Below are 19,311 nucleotides of genomic sequence, written 5' to 3' on the forward strand. Positions count from 1 at the left end.
TTACTTTCACCAAAATAACCCCAAAAAGTTTGGCTTTAAATGCTAAAATGTAGTTTATTGCAGCTCATTAATTAAAGCTATCTATCTGGTAGTACATGCTGAAAATTAGGAAAAGAGCTAGAAATGAAACTCATGCTCCGTTTAAGTAGGGTAAATAATATTTGATACCGGTAACATTACGTCTCTGTTTATTATTAATAACATGTTAGTGGAGCCTCTGCACGGCCCTGTAACCTGCTGTATATGAACAAGTCTCTATGGCAACGTTAGCTCACCTTGTCAGTGGTGTGTCAACGGGGATTTGGCTGACAAGCTTTCTAAAAGCCGGCGATTCCACAGAGGACAGAGGCTGCAGATCTTCAACACTCTGCCACGAGTCTCTGAACTTCTCGGGGTTCAAGCAGCAGACCCAGAGAAAGTGACCTTCTGTTGCTTTGGCCTGCGCGCTCTCCTGTCTTTCTCTTTTCTTTTCTCCGAGCCTGCAGCTCTCCATCGTGAATCTGTTTCTGCAGCCCTCTTATCCAATAGTAAACAGGCTTACTGAGTTACTATTCTACCTGCACAATTATTTCTCTGGTGTCGGAATGTCTCGAGATGTTTGGAATTCTTAAAAATAAAACAGGTTAAAATGTGTTGTAACTGCGTTACTGAGAATTGTAACAGGTATTATATTACCCAAATTTCAGGAGTATTGCATTATATTACTGCCTTACATTAAAAAGTAATACATTAGTGTAGCTCCGTTACTTTTGTAACGCGTTACACCCAGCACTGCAGATCACCCATTGTAGCATGCCTCATCCCCCTCTATTTCAGCCCTGTTCCTGAAGAGGTGATTCTGTGACTGTCGCTTTAAATTTGAGCTGACCTGAAGCTGGCCACGCCCCTTTGGAGCGTCATGATCTCTCTCTCCTCTGTGAACATTTTCTACTGGGAAAAGATACTCAGCTAAATGCTGCCGTGATTAAACGCCATATTATGTTCCAAACCACATCCAGCATTATTTCTGAAACACTTCTCAGTGTTTTCCACTAGAACAGAGACATTATATGTATTATATATACAACTTTACTCTAAGTCCCTCCTGCAGACATCCTGCTGAACACACAGAGACACAGAGGTGCTGCGGAGGGGATTCAGCTCGCGACTGTATATTGCAGACAATAGGTTGGGACGTGTCACGTGGGTGGGATGTTGCCAGGAATTCAACGTAAAGCCAGCCCACATTTCCGATATGACGTCATAACCGAAGCAAATCTGGATCAGCTCAGATGTGGGTAAGGAAGAAAAGAGAGAGGGTTGTATTTTCTGACATTTTGTGAGTCTATGACACATATTTATGTATAAAAGACATCAAAAAGTGCATTTTGCATAATCGGGGACCTTTAAGGTCTTCAGTCATCAAGTCTTTTGAGACTTTTCCAACAAAGTCTTACAAATATTCCATTACTATTGTGGCACAACCTCTCAAATGAATGCTCCCATTCATGCGAATGAGCAAGCTGAATTGTACGTACAGTATGTTGCAAGACTCTTTCCCTTACAAATACACACAGGATATGAAGAAATCAAATAGATACCACATTCATTTCAGTCAAAAGACATATTGAGTGAGTGTGGAGATCAAGGCTACATTTTTTTAACCAAAGAAAATATCACTTGGTAATGAAAAGTGTCTCGACGTCACAAGGCCCTCAGAGAGCGCAGACTTCCTCCAGGGCCGTTTCCATAAGTGAAAACTAAAGCCTGTATCCACACCGTCATTTGGATCTGCTCCAAAAGTTAATAGCTTGGCATATACCAGACCTTTTCTACCACGTTTCATGGAAATGGGGCCAGTAGTTTATCTGTAATGCACGTAAACAAACCAGCAAAGTATTCACCTTGGACTGAGCGGAATAAAGAGTGGGAATTAATAGCAAGGGGAGCGAGGAAGGCAGGCAGACAGATGCTCTCAGCGTGTCTGGCTCAAACTCGTCGTCTCAACTCCGATAAAAATGCCAACTTTGTTCGTAGCCTACATGTGAAGTCAGGAAGAAGTTCTCATGAAATATGAAGACTCTTTTCTGCCAGAGTTACTGAGCTGGATGTGCTTTTGCTCTTGTATATCTGCTGAACTTTTCACTCTTTACTCCCAGAATCCCCGCGGTGGCCAGGTTTCCACTCAGAACCCATCATTTATTAACACACAGGTTGACCTCACTTACTCTTTACAGCGCCAGGGTGTGGCTGCTTCCATGAAGCGCTGACTTAGGGGAAATCACTCACTGTGTATGTGTGATTCTTATCCAGAATTAAATATGTCCTGTGTGGGTTTATTTAAGACTGCAGTTTCCAGTCACCACAGATGCCTTTACTCTGTGTTTATGGCTCTGATTCTGGTTCCAGTATATGGGATTAAAGCTGCTGTGGTCGTGCATTGTTCTGCACTGTGACAAGGTCGTGTGTATGTGTGTGTGTGTGTGTGTGTGTGTGTGTGTGTGTGTGTGTGTGTGTGTGTGTGTGTGTGTGTGTGTGTGTGTGTGTGTGTGTGTGTGTGTGTGTGTGTGTGTGTGTGTGTGTGTGTGTGTGTGTGTGTGTGTGTGTGTGTGTGTGTGTGTGTGAATGTAATCTTGCAGAGACACTCCTCACTCAGCAGTGTCATTGAAGGGACGGATGCATTGTTTCCCTAAAGGCAAATTTTGCCTCACTAAGGAGTCATCAACCAAAGCTTGGCACACCTGATTACTTCACCTCCAATAAGGGTTTCTGTGAATGACCTTAAGGGATTAAAGGAACCATGCAGTGTTGTCCTTTTTCAGCGAATTAGCTGTAATTTGCCCATACACTGTAACAAAACAAACTAGTGTATTTTTTGTCATTTTGTCATTTAACATCCACATAACATGGTCTTGCAGTATCAAGCAGAGGATACAGGATATTTAATAGAATCAAAAGCAGAATATTTTCATTAGGTTTCGTCTATAATACACAGAAGAAAGGAAATACGACGTGTTCTTTTGTGAACTTTAATAAATCTGTTATAAAAAAAAGTTGCTCGTTTTTCACCAGAACCCCTCAAACCCCTGTTAATGGACTTCTGTGCTAGTCATGGATTGGCCATAACAAACACCACGTTCGAACATAAGGATGCTCATAAGTGTACATAGTACCAGAGCACCCTAGGCAGAAGGTCCATGATCGATTTTGTTATCGTATCATCGGACCTGAGGCCGCATGTTTTGGACACTCGGGTAAAGAGAGGAGCGGAGTTGTCAACTGATCACCATGTGGTGGTGAGTTGGGTCGAGTGGCAGGGGAAGCCTCTGGACAGACCTGGTAAGCCCAAACGTGTAGTGCGGGTGAACTGGGAACGTCTGGAGGAATCCCAAGTCCAGGAGGCCTTCAACTCACACCTCCGGCTGAGCTTTTCAGGCATCCCTGTGGAGGCTGGGGACATTGAACCTGAGTGGGCGGTGTTCAAAGCCTCTATTGCCGAAGCTGTGGCAGGGAGCTGTGGTCTCAAGGTCTTAGGTACCTCAAGGGGCGTAACCCTCGAACCTCCTGGTGAACACCGGTGGTCAGGGAAGCCGTCCGACTGAAGAAGGAGGCCTTCCGGGATATGTTATCCCTGGGAACTCCTGACGCAGTTGCAAGGTATCGACAGGCCCGAAGGGCAGCAGCCTCAGCCGTGACCGAGGCAAAGCAGCGGGTGTGGGAGAAGTTCGCAGAAGCCATGGAGAAGGACTTTCGGTCGGCACCAAAGTTGTTCTGGAAAACCATCCGACACCTCAGGAGGGGGAAGCAGGGAACCATCCAAGCTGTGTACAGTAAGGATGGGGCGCTGTTGACCTCAACTGATAGTGTGTTAGGGCGGTGGAAGGAACACTTTGAGGAACTCCTGAATCCGACAACTCCGCCCTCTATGTTAGAGGCGGAGCTGGAGTATGAAGGGGGATCAACTCCAATCTCACGGGGGGAAGTCACTGATTTGGTCAAACAACTCCACAGTGGCAAAGCCCGGGGGCTGGATGAGATCCGCCCAGAAATGCTGAAGGCTCTGGGTGTTGAGGGACTGTCATGGTTGAAACGTCTCATCAACATTACGTGGAAAAGGGGGATCAGAGGGTGTGTGCCAATTACAGAGGCATCACATTACTCAAGGTTTCAAGGTTTCAAGGTTTTATTGGTCATATGCACAGCATATACAACGTATATGTTGGCAATGAAAATCTTATACAGTATCCCATGCTCCTCCAACAACTCAACATACATGGTGCAAATAAGATAAATAAAATAGTGCAAAAAGAGAGAAGAATATTTACAATAACAACAATAAAGATTTGAGGATGTGAAATATATACATACAGTGGGGCAAAAAAGTATTTAGTCAGCCACCAATTGTGCAAGTTCTCCCATTTAAAAGGATGAGAGAGGCCTGTAATTTTCATCATAGGTACACCTCAACTATGAGAGACAAAATGAGAAAAAAAAATCCAGGAAATCACATTGTCTGATTTTTCATGAATTAATTGGTCAATTCCTCTGTAAAATAAGTATTTGGTCACCTACAAACAAGCAAGATTTCTGGCTCTCACAGACCTGTAACTTCTTCTTTAAGAGGCTCCTCTGTCCTCCACTCGTTACGTGTATTAATGGCACCTTTTTGAACTCGTTATCAGTATAAAAGACACCTGTCCACAACCTCAAACAGTCATACTCCAAACTCCACTATGGCCAAGACCAAAGAGCTGTCAAAGGAGACCAGAGACAAAATTGTAGACCTGCACCAGGCTGGGAAAACTGAATCTGCAATAGGTAAGCAGCTTGGTGTGAAGAAATCAACTGTGGGAGCAATTATTAGAAAATGGAAGACATACAAGACCACTGCTAATCTCCCTCGATCTGGGGCTCCACGCAAGATCTCACCCCGTGGGGTCAAAATGATCACAAGAACGGTGAGCAAAAATCCCAGAACCACACAGGGGGACCGTGTGAATGACCTGCAGAGAGCTTGGACCAAAGTAACAGAGGCTACCATCAGTAACACACTACGCCGCCAGGGACTTCAATCCTGCAGTTCCAGACGTGTCCCCCTGCTTAAGCCAGTACATGTCCAGGCCCGTCTGAAGTTTGCTAGAGGGCATTTGGATGATCCAGAAGAGGATTGGGAGAATGTCATATGGTCAGATGAAACCAAAATAGGACTTTTTGGTAAAAACTCAACTCGTCGTGTTTGGAGGAGAAAGAATGCAGAGTTGCATCCAAAGAACACCATACCTACTGTGAAGCATGGGGGTGGAAACATCATGCTTTGGGGCTGTTTTTCTGCAAAGGGACCAGGACGACTGATCCGTGTAAAGGAAAGAATGAATGGGGCCATGTATCGTGAGATTTTGAGTGAAAACCTCCTTCCATCAGCAAGGGCACTGAAGATGAAGCGTGGCTGGGTCTTTCAGCATGACAATGATCCCAAACACACTGCCAGGGCAACGAAGGAGTGGCTTCGTAAGAAGCATTTCAAGGTCCTGGAGTGGCCTAGCCAGTCTCCAGATCTCAACCCCATAGAAAATCTTTGGAGGGAGTTGATAGTCCGTGTTGCCCAGCGACAGCCCCAAAACATCACTGCTTTAGAGGAGATCTGCATGGAGGAATGGGCCAAAATACCAGCAACAGTGTGTGAAAACCTTGTGAAGACTTACAGAAAACGTTTGACCTCTGTCATTGCCAACAAAGGGTATATAACAAAGTATTGAGATGAACTTTTGTTATTGACCAAATACTTATTTTCCACAATAATTTGAAAATAAATTCTTTAAAAATCCTACAATGTGACTTTCTGGATTTTTTTTCTCATTCTGTCTCTCATAGTTGAGGTGTACCTATGATAAAAATTACAGGCCTCTCTCATCTTTTTAAATGGGAGAACTTGCACAATTGGTGGCTGACTAAATACTTTTTTGCCCCACTGTATGTGGAATACATTGAAAGTATTTAAACACTTTACACTGTTGAATGAGGAGGTATGGACAGATGCATATATTACGTATGACAGATGTATATGGCAGATATGTATGATATATAGATATGTGTATTATAAACAGGTATTTATGGCAGATGTGTATAATATATATATATATATATATGTATGTGTGTACTATAAACAGATGTGAGTAGACATTCACAGAGCTCAGGAGTTCAGCAGTCTTATAGCCTGTGGTATAAAACTGTCCCTGAGTCTGGTGGTCTTGGTCCGGATGCTGCGGTACAGGCGGCAGCAGACAGAATAGATTGTTGCTGGGGTGATGGGGGTCCTTTAATATCCTACCGGCCTTCTTCCTACACCGCTGGGTGTAGAGGTCCTCCATGGATGGCAGCTCCGTCCTGGTGATGTGCTGAGCAGTTTTCACCACCCTCTGTAGAGTCTTACGGTTGAGGGCGGTGCAACTGCCATACCAGGCGGTGATGCAGCCAGTCAGGATACTCTTGATGGTGCACCTATAGAAGTTGCGGAGTATCCTGGAGTCCATGTTGAACTTCTGCAGCCTGCGGAGGAAGAACAGCCGCTGTCGAGCCGTCTTGGATATGACCCTGGTGTGATGTGTCCATGTCAGGTCCTCACTGATGTTTACCCCGCGGAACCTGAAGCTGCTGACTCCTCTCCACAGGAGTCCCGTCGATGGTGATGGGTGTATGTGCCTCTCTCTGCCTCTTCCTGTAGTCCACAACTCAGCCTCCCCGTCAAAGTTTACTCTAAGGTGCTGGAAAGGAGGGTCCGACCGATTGTCGAACCTCAGATTGAGGAGGAACAATGCGGTTTTCGTCCTGGTCGTGGAACGACGGACCAGCTTTTTACTCTCGCAAGGATCCTGGAGGGGGCCTGGGTATGTAGACTATGCTCATCCGGTCTACATGTGCTTTGTGGATTTGGAGAAGGCGTATGACCGGGTTCCCAGGGAGGTGCTGCGGGAGTATGGGGTGAGGGGGTCTCTACTCAGGGCCATCCAATTTCTGTACTCCCAAAGCAAGAGCTGTGTCAGGGTGCTCGGTAGCACGTCGGACCAATTTCCAGTGAGGGTTGGCCTCCGCCAGAGCTGCGCTTTGTCACCAATCTTGTTTGTGATATTCATGGACAGGATTTCGAGGCGTAGTTGAGGGGGAGGGAGTCTGCAGTTCGGTGGGCTAAGGATTGCACCACTGCTTTTTGCAGATGATGTGGTCCTAATGGCTGCAGCACTCACTGGATCAGTTTGCGGCAGAGTGTGAAGCGGCTGGGATGAGGATCAGCACCTCCAAATCTGAGGCCATGGTTCTCAGCAGGAGAGTGAGATGGGCCGGAGAATCGGAGCCGCGGGAGTGGTACTGCAGTCGCTTTACCGCACCGTTGTGACGAAAAGTGAGCTGAGCCAGAAGGCAAAGCTCTCTGTCTACAGGGCCATCTTCTTCCTACCCTCACCTTTGGTCATGAAGGATGGGTCATGACCAAAAGAACGAGATCACGGATACAAGCGGCTGAAGTGGGATTTCTCCGCAGGATGGCTGGCATCTCCCTTAGGGATAAGGTGAGAAGTTCAGTCATCCGGGATGGACTCGGAGTAAAACCGCTGCTCCTTCGCGTAGAAAGGAGCCGGTTGAGGTGGTTTGGGCACCTAGTGAGGATGCCACCTGGGCGCCTCCCTAGGGAGGTGTTCCAGGCACGTCCAGCTGGGAAGAGACCGAGGGGTAGACCTAGGACCAGGTGGAGGGATTATATCTCTTCGCTGGCCTCGGAGCGCCTTGGATTCCCCAGTCAGAGCTGGCAGATGTGGCCAGGGAAAGAGTAGTTTGGGGCTCTCTGCTGGAGCTGTTACCTCCGCGACCCTGATGGATAAGCGGGAGAAGATGGATGGATGGATGGAGAGCACGAAACTTTGGATTCATGATGGCTAAATTGTCCCCAGTAAAATTAAAGTACACCTTTGCATCAGGATCCTGATAACCCTCCTTTTTTCATCAACGCCTCGTAACACATTGTCCCTTACTTTAATGGGTGTCACCTTTTGTTATCACTAACATTATAATGCTTTAGATGGGGAAAACTGCCCCAACCCAAAGATGTGAAATGTCCGCAGACTTACTTTTGAGGTTTCATTTTATAAATTGGAAGAAAAATTAAGCAACTGCCAGGTTAGGTCTAAAAGAAAAATAATGTCTTGGTTGGAAATTTGTACGTTTTTCTTACATTAATTACGTTTAATAAGTGATCCAGTCTACTAATAGATGTTTATGTCCTACTCAGCCTATTAGGAGGTAGATACCACCTTAAATCAACCTGCTAACTGATAACGACCATTTAACTGACTGGTCACATTCAAAGCAGGTGAAATATTAAAAGCTCAGTTCAGAAAACTTTACATTGTTCCAACAAAGATTTTGTATTTTATAGTTTTTTTATTTCACCTTCATGTTGAAATCTGAAGATTTGACTGGAGCTTGGTAGGGCTTCATGTGACTCTAGCATCTTTTAAATTATTCAGGTCCATCTGAATGGGTCAATGTGCATCATGACCCTCCTCCTGACATGGTTTGAACATTGCTCGACTTCGGCGACCAGGCATCTAGGTACATAAATGTTTAATGATATTGACAGATACACGTCATATTAATGACTCATCGTCGAGAGAGTGATGAGAAGAGAAGAGAGAGGGAGGGGAGAGAAAGCATACATTGATGACTAAGAGATAGCTTAGCACTCTATGGAAAAGAGTATGATTCTGTTTCCTGTTAAGCTGGTGAATTGCATGCAGTGCAGACTATAGTCTCTCAACAGATCTGTGGTGTTGGTGGTTGATTGGCTGCTGCCAAAACGGGCACTGTGTGTGATTGCACAAAAAATATTTGTCAAAAAACCTTACATAGGGTGGCTTTAAATATATATTTCCACAATAACTTTAAACATATTTATAAACAAATACATACATAAGGTGATGACCTTTGACAAGAACTTTAATGATGTTGTTGTTTAAGGCCTTTTAAAACAGTCCCTACATACATAATTCTTTCGACCACAAACTGAACACATCTGGCAAAAATGTCCATTGGCCAGATGCGCCTATAGTGTCTTCTGTAGAGGTGAAACTAACTACGAGATAAAGTATTCAGATAATTACCTTAAGCAAAAGTAGAAATACCAAAGTCTAAACATATTCCATTACAAGTCAAAGTCCTGAAACCAAATTTAACTGAAATAAATGTACAAAAGTATTGACATCGAAATATAACGTGTCGAAATTAAAAGTAGTTCTTGTTTTTAAAAGTATTATGTTATTAAAGAACATTATATTCAGGATTAAATATTGTTTTTTGTGAACAAGGAGCCAATTCTTCGACTTTTGGTACACTATTGGGTAGATTAGTGAAACTGCATCATATCATATAGTTTGTCTAAATCAATGAAGACTTTCCATCTCTGGTCTACTGTATCTTCATTGAAGTAGCTGCATGTTTGGTAATTCTCATATATGAAATTGGTAATGGCGCTATGTCTAAAAGTAATATGTTGTTGGGAAAGCTGAGCAGTAATGTAAATAAAGAAATGGCGTCTGGTTCCAAACCTCCCAGCTCATCTCCGAAGAACTGTCTGTGGCTGTTAAGTGTAAATATTGGTGATCTTTCAGTGATACTTCGCACGGCAACATAATGGATCCACGGAGCCCTATGTCTTGTTTAGTGGGTTCCTGTGATTGTAAGAGCCGTGGTCGGTATCTCTCACTTAACCTCCCCTTCGGTGAGAGTGCAGACTCCTGTTGCTGTAACCCGGGGTAACAAATGGATCGACACTATCAGAGTCAAAGTCTCCTGGAGGTGTGAGAGAGACATCTCCTCTCCTCCTGTATCGGCTTGAAGCATGTAACTCTGTTGGGAAGGTGACCACTCATCGTCTGCCAGCAGCGCTCCCCGGCATGTTAACTTTCATTTCCTCCGCCCGGTGCGACTCCAGCGCCAATCAACCAATGTTCTCAGAGACGGAGAGAGGGCAGCCAAGAGCCCTGCAGCTCCAATCTATTCCCCTGTCATCTCCACAGTCCTCTCCTGGAGTTTGATGTCATCCACCTCCGTCTCTACATCTCATCCTCAACATCCCCCCCCCCCCCCCCCCCCCATTTATTCGTCTCGTTCTTACGCGCCGCTTTGAGAGAAGATGCATGATTTATGAAGCTCTATTTTTACCGGTTACTGAGGAGAAAGAAAGAGAGGAGCGACAAGGAGAGAGAAAGAGGGGAAATAATGGAGGGAAGAGTGTGAAGAGTGAGCCCAAGGGGAAGGAGAACAGGAGGGTGTGGAGAAGACATCCATCACCCTGTGACCCCTCTGCTGAAGACGGAGAAGGGAAGTAAGTTGAGACAGAAATATGATGGATCTGACCAAGAGCAGGGGAGATACACTGCGGAGAACATTGGATGTGTATTGTTACGCACTCGACACAGACGGGTGCTCAGTTATAAGTCCAACATCACATATCTCTATTTATTATCCTTTCACACAACACCTTTTCACCAGGTATTGTTAGATTGTTGTTCCCTTTGTGAATAAATTAAGCCCATGCTGATTAAATCAAATCCAGTGAGGCACTAATTAAATGTCTGCTGCATTTTTATTACGTATTAATCCATTCAAACATGCAGGCATTGTAGATACAGGAGTTTTAAAAGGCATTGAAGCTCATATAAAGGCAATAAATCATGGTAATTCTGTAACATATCATCAAAGTTATTAATTATGGACTCATATGTTTTATTCTCTTATCGTCTTAAGTATTAAGGCCCAATCTGCTGTTTTTTTTTACCATTTGAATAACAGATATTTGCTTGTGTAATTGAAAAGTTCGACTTCATAATAAAAAATATACATTGTTCTGATCAAAGCCTTCATCTCCGCCTGTTTAAATGACCCTCGGAGAAGCATAAGTAAATTATATTAATTTAAAGTTAGCTGTTTTTCTAGTCACAAACACCAGCAGTGGGTAATCTTAACTTAGAATTAAGAGTAAAAAAAGCTGAAAACTGTCTCAGAAGTTTTTTTTCAAAAATGTCTAACTATTCCTTTAAGTCTTTATGCTTGCTGATCATCATTTGTATGCTACATAATTATTGCTAATTTCGTTACAAATCTCAATTACACATTTTCCATAACACCTTCCTAATAGATGTATCACATATCGAACACCAGTTTTTTTTCCTTCCTCCTTTGAGAAAACATCATTCAGTTGCACAGATCCGACTATTTCTGCTGCATCAGAACATTTCTATAAAATCAAAAAGACATCATGCTTTAATGCTGTAGCTTTTCACAGCTTTGAATGCTTCAGGAATTCCAAAACTCTGAGTGAAAAGTGTGAAATCCATTTTGCTAACAAGCTTGTCTCCAACCTTGGTGCACAACCTGCTAATGCCTCGTTTTAAATTAGACTGCAAAGCTAACTCATACGTTTCAGTGGATTCAGTTATAGTCACCTACGTGTTTTAGCACTGACAATTACAGGTTGTACTATACAGGAAGATGTCCTCTTTGTGGCACAGTATTAACAAATTATTATTTTCTAAATATTTTGGGGATTTTGTTAATCTCATTAACATGAGGTTGAGATTCCTGAAGCGGTGGATTTAAGGCTCACTGAGCTGATTAGTAATAATCAAACATTTGACTGAAATAATCTGAGCTTTACCTGAAACTCTGTGGGAGAAATGTGTAGTGTTTACACTACATTTGATCAATGTTTTTCAGTGTACTTGAAGTCCACACCTATTATAGAAATGCAATATATCCAGTTTAAAGACGATAATCTAAAAACACATTTTTAATATTCTATTAATTTAGCAATTACACAAATGTCTGAGATAAAAATGGGATTACATAGGCGTGTAGAACCAACAACATTAACATATACTATAAACTCCTCAATTATATCGGCCTTTAAGTACTATAATTACTTGTAACTTGTTGATGAAGTCACTTGTTAATTAGGGACCAGGATGTAGGCCATCTTCTCGTTCATTTGTGTCATTGTCATGACCAGCAATGTGCTCCAACAAACAACCTGTCGATGATACTGCAGTCCTATGGGGTCAAAAGTGTAGATTATCGAGTGGCTAGCTCAGCTAATGAAGGTCCAAATTATATTTTGTTTCAATGAAAAAAATAAGTTAACCAAATAAATTACAAATAACATGGTTGTAATAGTTTACTTTTAGCTGAAAGCAATGGATCAACTGTTGAAATATGTTAGATAACTCCGATGAAAGGTTGAAATAATTAGCTACAAATCGTTCATGTTGAAATAGTTAGCTAACAGCCGTTAAAACTTGTTGAAATAGTTAGCTTTTATGTTTTGATTAAATTGTTGAAGTGGTTACAGTCACGGATAAACTGTAAATAGGTAAGCTAGACAAGTCTCAAATACATGGTTGAATAGCTAAAAGGTCATGGATAAACTGTTTAAATGATATATTGTATATTAATAGCTAAAAGTGATAGGTTTAAGCTTCCAGCACACTTCTAGTACTAATACAAATGCAATCTCAACTGTGTTGACCCAAACGTTGACACTGATATGGTACGACATCCACAGTAATGGTGTTGCAATCCCATTCATTTAAATTCCCAAAATCTAAACACATATATTGATATATAAAGCCCCTTTGAATTGAATATTGGTGTCTGTTAAAACATTTTTAGCTTGGCTATTGGACAATGAAGGCTGGTTATAGATCCGGTTTACAATACATGTCACCTCAAGCAGAGTTTATTGCACCATATTCCCTCATTTCCAATTAAGACAGTACCATGATGTAAACATGATAGCTTTACTTTAAAATAAACCTCCATTTCCAATTCACCGAGAGGCTAGGCTCTTCATAGGATGCATAAATGTGTGTTTTACTAGAAGTCAGTTACTATGCTGTTTGCAGGGAGGAGGTGGAGGAGGTGGAGGAGGATGAGGGCAGAGTGCTGACTCAGGCTCTCCCCTGAGCCTCGAGTCCCTCGGAACACAAACATTACTCACCAAATATCCCCCAATATGTTGGTACAGCTGTGCACGGCACCCCGCTACCTCTATAACACTGATAGTATCATCTTTCCTCCTGAAGCTGTTTGCTTAATAACAACCCGTTGCGATCAGGATTACTTAAGCATGTAATTATACATTGAAGTGTCCTGATCCGTGTGCAGCGCCATTGATTGGTTCATCGTCACCTCGTGTATTCAAAAGCACAGCCGAGTGAAACCTGAGATGCAGGTGTGTGAGTTCATGGGCATGTGCTGTTTGGTGTGTGTGTGTGTGTGTGTGATGTGTATGTGTGTCTCTCTCTCCCTCTCAGTGAGTCGGGCTGTTCAGTGCTGATAAAAGTGTGCAGATATTTTCGAGCTCTCACGCTGAGGCTGGCTTTATCTGCAGACTCTCCTGTTGGTTGTGTTAGTCCAGCCCTGGGTGATATTAATACCCCACTAATGAGCCCCTTCCTTGAAGAATCCGGAAACAATCGACGGGTGGGGAGAGGGGGGGAGGCACGGTGGGGTGGGGAGGGGCTAGGCGTAGAATCAGTTTCTCCCTTGTGCCACAACTCCCCTACGGCTTCCCAGGCACGCACAAACAAAAAGAAGAACGCAGCTCCAATCACATTAATCATGGCCTGTGGGAGCTGCGGCACTCGCTCCAGGCGCTACGAGAACGAGAGAATTACACGAGAGGAAGAGAAAAAGGTGGCAGAGACAATGGGCTGTTGTGTGTGTGTGTGTGTGTGTGTGTGTGTGTGTGTGTGTGTGTGTGTGTGTGTGTGTGTGTGTGTGTGTGTGTGTGTGTGTGTGTGTGTGTGTGTGTGTGTGTGTGTGTGCGTGTGCGTGTGCGTGCGTGTGAAATGTCCTCCCAAGTACACGATAGGAAAGTATTAGAGGAGATGGTTGGTCAGGGAGGCGGGGTGTTAGTGAATGCTTGGTGCAGGAAAACTCATCCATCTGTGACTGTGTGTGCGTGTGTGTGTGTGTGTGTGTGTGTGTGTGTGTGTGTGTGTGTGTGTGTGTGTGTGTGTGTGTGTGTGTGTGTGTGTGTGTGTGTGTGTGTGTGTGTGTGTGCGTGCGTGCGTGCGTGCGTGCGCGTGCTGTGGCTATAAGTGTATCCTTGGGTGACAAGGCTGCATTGATTAACCCTGATGATTCTGTCTTACAGCTGATCAGCATTTCTGTGTGTCAGCATAGACAATAAAAAAGTGTGTGTGTTTGCCAATATTATTTAGGAGAGCAGGTTTATCATGTTAATAGCTTAGGTGAATTATGTTGAAATGAATAACTGCATAAAATGATTCATTTTTTTGTTTTTTTTGTTTATGCAGGGAAATCTGCTTGTGTGTGTGCAAGTGTGTAAGTGTGTGCTTGTGGCCTTGCTGTTCACCAGATAAAGATGTCCAGTGCCGCTCTATCAGCTCGCATCAGTATTCAGCAGCAGTGCCAGCCTATTCACTTAAAGAGGAGCTGGGCACAATTAGCTGTTAACATTACATGGCAGAATTAAGCTCTGGACAGTTTCCCCGCGGGAAATTAAACCACCAGCAAATCATTAAACCACAAGCTAAACATTAACAGCCATTTGCATTTTTATTGCACCTGAAAAGAATGTGCCAGGTCCATTATCTCTGAGAGACAGAGAGGGACTCCTTATTTATTATTGTTATGTCGTCCCGCGTGGAAACACAATGGCATTTAAATGGAGGAAGAAGAAGGCAAAACGAGAGGCCGTTTTTTTCACGCTGGCGTTTTAGCGGTGTTATGATTACAAATTTCAACCAGGCGGAAATGGCTAGCGGAGGATACAATGACTTGTTTGTTATGCAAATCCGCCCCCGCTTTCATCCCTCCCAGAAATAAACAATTGTAAAGAGATGACAATGTGCAGAGTGGCTCAGCTGAGTAAGGCCAGCGGTTTGGCAGTTGACGGGTTCTTACTCTCTGCAGTGTCATTGCTGTTAAGAGTTTGAGTAAACAGTCCCAGGGCCGGGAACTGCAAGCAATGAAAAAAGCAAGTGGGGTGAAGAGGCTTGAGGGATTGCATTCTCATTTCCTCCTCTCTCTCTTCTGCAGGTGAGCGGGATGTGTGGAACTACTCCTCAGCGGACCTCTCGCTCAGTATCAGCCCCTCCTCCCCAGCTTCCTGCCTCCTCTGCAGCCCGCAACATGCAGCCCTCATCCCCGGACTCTGATGAGACTTTGGCAGGCCTCCGCAGGTGAGAAAAACCAGGAGCCCTAATCCATCCTGAGACCCTTCCAGTTGATGAGGCAGCCCTTGCTCCCCGGAAAACACTACAGGGGCCGAGCATGTCTGACAGACGAATATTGTCCCTGACACTGTGGACAGGCTTCTTCCTGTTTCCTCCTGACACTCAGTCTATCGCCCTCTCAAGCGTTTTAAACACCCCTGATGCAATAACAGGCTTAAGTGAACAGTGTAATAATGCCCAGCGGGACTGCTGGCCCTGTCCGTACAGTGGGCAGATTATTATTATACGTTTTATTTCACTCAGGGCAATTATAAAACAAAACATGTACACTTTAATCAGGGAGGAGAAAGTCTTATTTTACCTGCCCCTTACTCAAAAATAGATAGTCTGTCAGTCAGCTGCTAACACCCAATACTTTGAGTAACATGAAACCAGGAAACACAATCAAAAGTCAACACAAACATCAGTGAAACAGGTCACCTGACGTATTCTACTGTCTAATTATTCTTTCTTTATACATTTTTCTTAAACCTAAAGATGTTCTTACAGCCCTTAAAATCCTTGAGCAAAAGATTCCACACTTTTGCTTTAAAGTAGTCCCTGAAAACTTGCTTAAAGTTAAATATCCTTCTACTTTCCTAATCCTCAGAATTTAAAGCAAATCATTATTGTATATTTTCTGGTAGTATTCTGTTTTTTTGCTTTATGCACAATTAAAGAGGTCTGTAATTCAATTTAATCTTTAAGTTGTAACAGCCTTGACTCAATAAACAGTGTTCTCGGGGCATTATGCAAAATTCTCACAGCTTTTTTCTGTAGTGTAAATAAAGCTCTTAGTTACTCGTAAATGTGTTGCCCCACACTTCAACACAGTAATGTAAATATGGCAAAATCAATTAACTATGAGTTAATGTCAATTAGGAATAGAAACGCTTATCCTTTTTTGCTTTCATTCAACGCGGGATCTCATCGACTAGCTTTCACTGTTATCAAGTTGAAATATTGTATCTCTGCTTCCTCCTCTTCTCTTGTGTCTCTCCCGTTCACTGTTGGATACTTTTGATCTTTCTCCCTGCTGACATGAGAAAGTCATATTCAGATTAACTGATATTTTATTCTTATATGTGAACATTTTCCTTTTCTTTCCCCACCTCAGGGAGTTCATATCCGACTTGAAGGGCTTCAGCTCATTCTACAGCGGGCTCGGGGAGGCCCTGTGCAGCCGTGAGCCTCCGCCAGTGAACCACTCCCTCTGCTGGAACGGCCAGGAGATGACAGACAGGTAAATCAGTGCCTCAATAGCCTGTATCAACACAGAGCCCTCTGGGTAAATCTATTAGAAAAGCACACCCTACATTCTGCTCAGGTTTATTGCCCTTCTTGATGATCAGTTTTTCAAATAGTCAGATTTTATGAATTCCCAACGCTCCTGCAGCATCTCGAAGTGTGTAGGTGATTTGAAGGGTACGTTTGCTCAGGGCTGATGAGCTCCGCATCCCGCGAGGGGCCCCAGCTCTCCCGCCGATTGTGAGTGTAAATCTTGACTTTGGCTCTATGGGATGTTATTAATGTCAGTCGTGCTGTCACCTTCTCCTCGCTTAGTTAATTGCCATTCGATCGCTCTCTCCTCCTTCATCCAGCATCTCCCGTGCACCCTGCAGAACCTCATTTGGTTTTGCGTAATATTTCACTTCACCCCTGTCCTTTTTAGCTCAGCAAATCATAGCTTCCTCCTTTCCGCCCGCGCCGTCGGCCAGCGATTTCAATTCCACTTAGATAGTTCTAGATATCATACTTTTTTTTTACCCTCCTTTATAAATTATGTGTGGAATTTAATCAATGCAGAGGCACACAATTCAGACAAGAAGCACTGCAGGTTAATGTTTTACCTCTTGTTCCCAAAGAGGAGTGAGAATAAATGTTTCCCAAAACTGCTAAAATGGACTCAGATGGAAAAAGAGTGTGAGAGGCTACGTCAGGTTGGCATCGGGGCAGAGCTGTCCTGAGGGAATGATTACAAGCTGGACCAAACAGCGATAGGAAGGTGCAGGGAGGCAGGAAAGGAGACGAAGTGACGGAGAGATTACAATGTCTCCAGGCGAGCAATTCTCTGTGTCATCTGCGAGGGCATATGCCTGCGAATTCTCCCGGTGTATATTTTCCCAATATAAGATTTGTTCTGGATCATCTTCCATTATCCTCCCAGATAGTAGCTTCTCCAGAGCCCAACGTGTCGTTCCTTATCGTATTGTCTCGTACAGATACATTTAGATTGGGTGGGTGGTTGTGGGGGGGGGGGATAAGTGCTGCAGGGTTGGGGTACTGAATGTTTCCGATACTTGAAGAGTGATCTTTTGAGCTAAATGTGGCGCTTTTTATCAGCCGTGTTTACCATCCCACCTGGAGCCAAGATCAGAGCAGCAACACTTTTCACCACATCAAAGAGCGCCACGCTGATTACTGTGATAGCAGATGTGACGCCGCGTCGACTCAAAACATCCAATTTCCATTCCTCTTTTGGATCTAATGACAGTCTAATGGGTGTGTGTGATAAGTGATACAAGATTAGATGCTGTGTCAACTGTGAACAATCGATTTAGAGACTGTATGAAAATGAAGTGAGTGTGTAGAGAAGGCCGGAAAACAAGAAAGTGTCCTTTTATTTTTTGGGGACAGCAGGGGACTAACTTTAGCTTTATGAATTGCTATTTTGTTTCATAATTTCTTTCCAAAAAATTGTTAAAAGTCATGTTAAATGGTACAACTAAATACACAGTTTTCACTTGTTCAGTGGCTCATAAAGGGGCCATATGCAAAGGACACGAGTTCGGCCTCTGTGTCAGCGTTTCAATAATGTATTAATGTATTTTTCATGAACATTGCATATTGATCAACATCCCTTTAAAGTCAAATGCTAATGTCATCATGGGATCATGCTTACAATGACAAAGCTAATATGCTAATTAGGCTCTAAAAACCTATGCAAATGCTTAAAACCCAGCAGGAGGTGACTCAAAAGAAAAAGAAGTCATGTTGTATAGAAGACTATGAGAAATTGAAACCACTTTCCCCCTTGATGTATTACTTCAGTGAACATTGTACACACTAGTTTATTGTTTTAATTCAAGTTTCTCTGATATCCAGCAGGAGGTGACTCCACTGGTTGCAAAAAGAAGTCAGATTATATAGAAGACTATGAGATGTTGAACATACTTCTCAATTGGATTTATTTAACACTACTAGTTTATAACTCAAGTTTCAAACCTGCGTTTTCTCTAATATCCAGCAGGGAATCACTCAACTGGTTGCATAAAAAGGTCTTAGTGTATAGAAGACTATGAGAAAATGTACCTACTTCTCCGTGGTTTAATTACCTCAGTGAACATTGTAAACTTTAGTTGAATTGTTTTAACTCCAGTTTCAAGTCTTCTTTAATACAACATTATGTTCATTCTGTTAATCATGGCCCCATTAAGAAGATGGTTAGAAGGTGATAAAGCAGGGTATGCTTTAGGGCGGGGCTACCTTGTGATTGACAGGGTTTGTCTGATTTGGTTGTTTCCTATGTTAAAGGTGCCATAGAATGGAAAACTGTATTTACCTTGGCATAGTTGAATAAGGAGAGTTCGGTACATTGAACTGACATACCGTGAACCTCAAACACCATTGTTTCCTCCTTCACGTGCAAATCATGAATATGCATATCACAGCGGTAAAACGAGCGAATTACAACAATCCCTGTGTGTGATGTCACACATGGTAGTCCAGCCCCAACATTTGCATACACCAGCTGCTTGAAACACTAACCCTAACACTTACCACTCCATAACGTTGCTCTCCAATCTCCGACCATCTGGCTGTTCTTCAAATTTATCGGTTTCCTCCTCCGATAAAGGCTCAAACATGTAAGGTTGGATGCCGATAGCCTCCATGGTTCATCTCTCACAGTTTAGTGAACTTCACTTACTTCTGTGGGCTCTGAGGCAGCCGTGGATTGATCCTTGTAAACCAGCCAATCAGAGCAGAGCTCGTCATAACTATTTAAATGAGCCCCAAATAAGGCAATTCAGCTTGTTTCATTCTA

The 19,311-nt window shown here is 43.2% G+C and overlaps 1 protein-coding gene across 1 annotated transcript in view; it reads left to right on the forward strand.

Annotated features, from left to right (window-relative positions):
- The window catches only part of gpc3 (glypican 3), a 112,400-nt gene that overhangs the window by 58,175 nt on the left and 34,914 nt on the right, over window positions 1-19,311 (forward strand). The window contains exons 4-5 of the mRNA XM_063875986.1: window positions 15,091-15,233; window positions 16,384-16,509. Coding sequence (XP_063732056.1) covers window positions 15,091-15,233; window positions 16,384-16,509 — 269 coding nt within the window. The remainder of the gene's footprint in view (window positions 1-15,090; window positions 15,234-16,383; window positions 16,510-19,311) is intronic.

The sequence above is a fragment of the Eleginops maclovinus genome, chromosome 23, assembly GCF_036324505.1.
Source record: "Eleginops maclovinus isolate JMC-PN-2008 ecotype Puerto Natales chromosome 23, JC_Emac_rtc_rv5, whole genome shotgun sequence".
NCBI lineage: Eukaryota > Metazoa > Chordata > Actinopteri > Perciformes > Eleginopidae > Eleginops > Eleginops maclovinus.